This window comes from Cucumis sativus, chromosome 2 (genome assembly GCF_000004075.3).
Source record: "Cucumis sativus cultivar 9930 chromosome 2, Cucumber_9930_V3, whole genome shotgun sequence".
Lineage (NCBI taxonomy): Eukaryota > Viridiplantae > Streptophyta > Magnoliopsida > Cucurbitales > Cucurbitaceae > Cucumis > Cucumis sativus.
Window position 1 is genome coordinate 23,998,958 of NC_026656.2, and position 6,041 is coordinate 24,004,998.

General features: G+C 32.6%; 1 protein-coding gene across 1 annotated transcript; it reads left to right on the forward strand.

The window, feature by feature from the left end:
* The first annotated feature begins 2,165 nt into the window (after positions 1 to 2,165).
* Positions 2,166 to 5,840, forward strand: LOC105434698 (benzyl alcohol O-benzoyltransferase). Its single transcript, XM_011651743.2, has 4 exons — positions 2,166 to 2,414; positions 2,964 to 3,218; positions 3,726 to 4,657; positions 5,173 to 5,840. Exons 1-3 carry the CDS (start codon positions 2,226 to 2,228, stop codon positions 4,638 to 4,640), a joined length of 1,359 nt encoding a protein of 452 aa, XP_011650045.2. The 5' UTR covers positions 2,166 to 2,225; the 3' UTR covers positions 4,641 to 4,657; positions 5,173 to 5,840.
* Positions 5,841 to 6,041: the final 201 nt, after the last annotated feature.

A 6,041-nucleotide genomic window follows, 5' to 3' on the forward strand; every position in this document is an offset into this window, starting at 1 on the left:
TTTAATTTTTCCTTAAAGATTATATTGTTTCTTTATATCCAAACAGTCCAAAGTAAGCCAGCTACTGCAATAAATCTAATGACATTTCTTTTACTTATTTGCTTCAGTTTGGACACCGTTCTGCATAATGTAGTTAAGTTGTCGAAATTTGAAGATACTCTAAAAGCTTCTGTCATTTTATTCCATAATGATTTTGTGACTATGCAGCCTAGAAGGAGATGATCTACATCTTCACTGCTTACATAGCATAAAATACACCTATTTAGATTCAGATATAGAGACATGCATTTTTTTTTAATTACCTCCAAAATATTTATTTTCCTATGGAATACTGTCTAGAGGAAGAATTTGCATTTTTTGGGAACAACTGAAGTCCAAATCAATTCGAATATTTGTAGGTTTTCACAATCAAAATGATGTTGGTGAGTATCTTGTAGTGCCTTTTTTGTTCAATATGTGGTGTACCCTTTATTCCCATTTAATAACTCATATCGGTGTGCTAATACCTCTCATAGGATTTGGGGGCGGGAAGAGTAAGGATTTTATGTTGTCCCATAAAGTGATATCTCTATCGTATAATGGTCTTCTGGGCTTAATATTCTAGTCATTTGAGTTGTGGATCCAAACTTCATTGACTGCTTCATTTTTTGAATTGCATAAGACATAAAGTCTTGGAAAAGAAATGGCTAGAGGACATTTTTCATTACACCTACCATGCCAAAAAGAAATGTTTTCTCCATTGTTAATTTTCCATTTGAAGTTGCTTTCAAACCATAACTTGCTTTTAATTATAGACATCCATGGGGCCTTTAAACTCCAATGCTTTCCATTTGACGGGATGTCTCTGATGAAAGAGGCCGAGTACTTGACATTAACTATTTTTGTCCACAATGCATTTGGTTCTGTCAATAACGCCAAAGTCATTTACATAAGAGCGCAATGTTTGTGGATTTTAGCTTTGAGATGCCCAAACCTCCCTTTTCCTTTGGGCTAGTGACTATATCCCAGTTGATAAGGTGAGAGGTGTGAGAAGAAGTTGTATTATCCAAATTTTCGAGCCCCATAAGAAATTCCTCCAAATTTTTTCAATCTTTTTATAGAAAGTCTTTGGTGCCTTGAAGACAGAAAGTTGGTATGTTGGAAGACTAGAGAGGCTAGCTTGTAGGAGTGTGTGTTTCCCTCCCTTTGAAAGTTGATAATGTTTTCAAGTATTGAGATTTTTTTGAAGTTTTACTATGAAGTTATCCCAGAAGCTCAAAGAATTTTGTTTTCCTCCTAAAGGGATACTAAGATACTTGATTGGGAAGGTTTGAGATTAAATTTTCAAAATATTTTCCACAAAAAGACAACGAGAATCAGAGACGTTGAAACGACTTGTAATTGTTATATCCTATATGGATACAAAAATAATTCTATAGTGCCAAGAGCGCACCTATGAGGCTTTAGTAGAGGACCATAATAATCTAATTGAAGTTTTAGGTTCATTAGATCCCCTCCTAGATCAATAACGGGAAAAATCGCAATAATAAAAAAATCGAGAATCAGGTTTAAATTTTGGCCATATATTTGCAATTTTAGAAAACCATTGCTATATTTGTCAATACGTATCATTTTTTTTCTTTGCTACCTATTCTAATTTCCTCAACGTATTTCTTTATTTTTTTTCTTTGAAAAACTTTTCTCAATGATAAAATTGCTTAAAATATTTACTAATTTAGCAAACATTCATAGTCTATCCGTAATAGATATTGATACACATCAATATACATATATTATTGTTGATTAATAAATATTAGTGATATTTTACTATTTGTAAATATTTTAGTTAAAACGAACTTTTTTTTCTTTTTAACATTTTTTTTTAAAGAGCAAGAGAAAAGGAAGGGGGATATCAAATCATTCTTGTAAATGGTTGGAAACAAATTTTTTCCAATATTTTTATATAAGTGTTATCATAAAGGTTTTAAGTGAAAAGAAAATTTCAAAACGTAATGGCTTTAGGAGAGAAAATTATTTTAATAACCTTTAAAAAATTATTAACAATGAAAAGTAAGAAAGATAAAGATTTCAAAATTACCATATACTTTACTTCTACGTTTCTTTCTTTCCCATTTTAACTTCACTCATGTCTTTATATAAATGCCATCCCTTCACATTCTCATACACAATTCTCTTCCAATATCAACTCTCCTCTCTTAACTCACCTTTTTTTTCAAATAGAAACAATGCAAACCATCGACTTTTCTTTTCAAGTACGAAAATTCCAACCAGAATTGATTGCACCAGCAAATCCTACACCCTATGAATTTAAACAACTTTCTGATATTGATGATCAACAAAGCTTAAGATTTCACGCACCATTTGTAAATATCTATCATCATAATCCAAGTTTGGAGGGACGAGATCCAGTGAAGGTAATAATCGATACTTACATGAGATACCATCTCACGGGCAATATTTCACAATGAAATGAGCAAAATATATATTTCACATATTGTATCGTCAGGTCCTCTTATATTTCTAGTGCGGTTCTTAACGCATGATTGTTCTCTTTGTTTTCACTATTTAAAATGTTTTGTTTTCGACAAAGAAAGGATGAAAAAATTGATCAACTATTCTTATATTTTTTTTCTTACTTGTCTTGATTCGAACTTCCAACTCTAAATATCGTATGTATGTATCTCACAACCAATTGGTCTACTTAAAAATTTTGTGTTCAACAAGTGTTTTAAGATGCTGTACTCTTTAAGTCAACTATGTTCTTATGATCGCATATCATATAAGTCGTTATATTAAATATAGATGAGGTTCTATCTCACAAGATGACAATGAGGAAAAGATGTATCTCATATACATGTGAGATTTTCAATCTCGCAGGATGAGAATTAGATAAATGTATCCTATAAAGTTTGTGAGATGTCCATATCATATTTTTTTAATATGAGATTTTCTTCAAATAACAGGTAATAAAGGAGGCAATTGGGAAGGCATTGGTGTTTTACTATCCTTTAGCAGGAAGATTGAGAGAAGGGCCAGGTAGAAAGCTTTTTGTAGAATGTACAGGTGAAGGAATCTTGTTCATTGAAGCGGATGCAGATGTTAGCTTAGAACAATTTAGGGATACTCTTCCATATTCACTTTCAAGTATGGAGATCAACATTATACATAACGCTTTAAATTCTGATGGAGTCCTTAATTCTCCATTATTGCTCATTCAGGTATACCATATTTGTCTTCCTGTTATGTTATGCATGCTTTTTTCTTTTCATTAATAGGAGGGGGAAAATGTAATTTAAAAAAATTTAAAGCTTGGTTTTGGAAATCATATTTCGTTATACTTGCTAAATTGTATATATGGTTTTTTTTATTTTATAGGACGAGTTCTAGAACCATCTTATAAAAAGTTTGAATTTTTCTTAGTTCTTTTCGATGTATGGGCTTCTCAACACACGTTTTACATAATATAATCTTTGAGTTCTCAACTAAATTCTTGAAAGAAAAAATAAGTGCTACTTTCGAAAAAACAAGTGCTTAGAGAGTTTTGAAAACATGATTAGAAAGTAGATAAATGAAACTAACAAAACTCATATTTATTCCTTTTGTCCTTCATCTATTTTCTTAAAGAAACAAGACAGTATGAAATTAAAAGTTAATCCTAACTAAAACACCAAACGAACAATTAGTTTGCCCTTTAATTTCACTTCTTACTTTTATTGGTCATGTAGGTGACAAGACTCAAGTGTGGAGGTTTCATCTTTGGTCTTCATTTTAATCATACTATGGCAGATGGTTTTGGCATTGCCCAATTCATAAAGGCTACAGCAGAGATAGCTCGTGGAGCTTTTGCTCCGTCTATTTTACCAGTATGGCAAAGAGCTCTGTTAACCGCAAGAGACCCTCCCAGAATCACTTTTCGCCACTATGAATACGACCAAGTAGTCGACACGAAGAGCACCCTCATTCCAGTCAACAACATGATCGATCAATTATTCTTCTTTAGCCATCTTCAAATCTCCACCCTTCGCAAAACTTTGCCTGCCCATCTTCACGATTGCTCCTCCTTCGAGGTCTTCGCTGCCTATGTTTGGCGCCTCCGTACCATAGCCCTTCAATTTAAACCAGAGGAGGAAGTGCGGTTTCTTTGCGTTGTGAATATACGCTCGAAGATCGACATACCATTAGGGTATTATGGTAATGCGATAGTTGTTCCTGCAGTAATCACCACCGTTGCGAAGCTTTGTGGGAACCCACTTGGTTATGCTATAGACTTGATTAGGAAGGCTATGGCTAAGGCGACGACGGAGTATATAAAGTCTATGGTGGATCTTATGGTGATTAAAGGACGACCCTGTTTAACTACAGTTGGATCATTTATCATGTCAGACCTAACGAGAATTGGGTTCGAAAATATGGATTTTGGATGGGAGAAGGCCATTTTTGGAGGACCTATAACCGGAGGGTCCGGAATTATTCGAGGTGTGACTAGCTTTTGTATATCTTTCATGAATAGAAATGGAGAAAAGGGAATTGTGGTAAGTTTATGCTTGCCTCCTCCAGCCATGGGAAGATTTAGGGAAATTTTTTATACCTCATTGGATGAAGTTGATAGCCACATGCAAACTCTTCTATCTGCTTTGTAATAAATAAGGTTGTTTAGGTGGGTCTGAGTTGACTACATATATATATTGAGTAAATTATGTACAAAATTCCCATCAAAATAAGATTTTCTTTCATAGTGCTACTTTTGAAATACTTTTTTAAATTACTTACACTCTCAATTTAAACCCAACTTAATCAGGTTTAATTCTATTTCGACTTTAGTGTCAGGCGAAAAAAATAAAAAACATTTTTAATATCGTTTTTGAAAAAGCGGATCATCAATGTCGGTTTTAAACCAACACTAAGGATAAGAGTTTAATGTCGTTTTTAAACGGACATCAATGATCAACCCATTTTTACTTTTTTGTATTATGTAAAAACTGACATTAATAACCTCGTTCTTAATTTCTTTTTAACTTTCTTTTAGATTTTAAAAACTAAAATTTCCCCAATTTCTTACTTTTCTCTTTATTACTTTACTCTTTCTTACTCTACTCTTTTTCTATCAATTTTTCTTTTCTTTCTCTCCAAGTTGGTTTCTAATTTTCTTCTCTTCTCACTATGTGACCCTAGATCGTGAACAGCAACCAATCTTCGTTGTGCTTCCGCCACAAAAATCCTTGGATTTCTTCATTTGATTTGGGTATCATTTATTTCTCATTTTCGTTTTGGAATCAATCTTTGAATTTTTGTGATGGGTCTCTTGCATAAACTATTGTTGTGTTGTTTTACAGAAAGAGTATGGAGCATAGTTCCTCTACCACCCAACAAGAATAATGTAGGATGTCGGTGGATATATAAAATTAAACACAAAAATGATGGATATGTTGAAAGGTACAAGGCGAGACTCGTTGCAAAAGGATACTGTATTTTGTCCTACCTTTTTTATTTCTTTCATTAATTTATTTATTATTTTTTAAAAGAATTTGAATTTGAATTTAAATTTTAAATCTTAACTTTTAATTCATAAATTTTAAATTTATGTTTTAAAACAAAAACATATTTAAAATTAAAATTTTAAAAAAATTTCTCCTCCCTATTTTTTCTCAACCATCCCTCTATTTTCGTTTTCTATCGTCACGACACTTTGTTTTCTCAGGCTCCCACTTTCTCCCAATCTCGCACCTTCTCCCACTATCTCACTTTCTTGCCCTTTCTCTACTACACTCCACTTCACTATCTAAAACTAGTGAGAAAAATTTTTTTGCTGGGGATTTGATAGAGAAGGGGAACACGTAAAAGAATTTTTTTTGGAAAATGTGAAGAGGATCAACACATAACCTTTTGCATTTAAGACAGACTTGTTGGCAAGTTCTTTTTTTATTCATGCTTGATGATACTACTTAATTTTTTGGCACCCATTTGGGTGTTGTCTTAATTATTCATTTAAATCACCTATTAATTAGTTGCTGTGTTAATCATTTGGCACCGATTTGACTATC

Bases quoted from the DNA above. Each gene is read 5' to 3' on its own strand.
- LOC105434698 (XM_011651743.2), top strand. From the start codon at position 2,226: ATGCAAACCATCGACTTTTCTTTTCAAGTACGAAAATTCCAACCAGAA. The intron at 2,415-2,963 runs GTAATAATCGAT...TTCAAATAACAG, and splicing joins AGGGACGAGATCCAGTGAAG to GTAATAAAGGAGGCAATTGG. The intron at 3,219-3,725 runs GTATACCATATT...TTGGTCATGTAG, and splicing joins CTCCATTATTGCTCATTCAG to GTGACAAGACTCAAGTGTGG.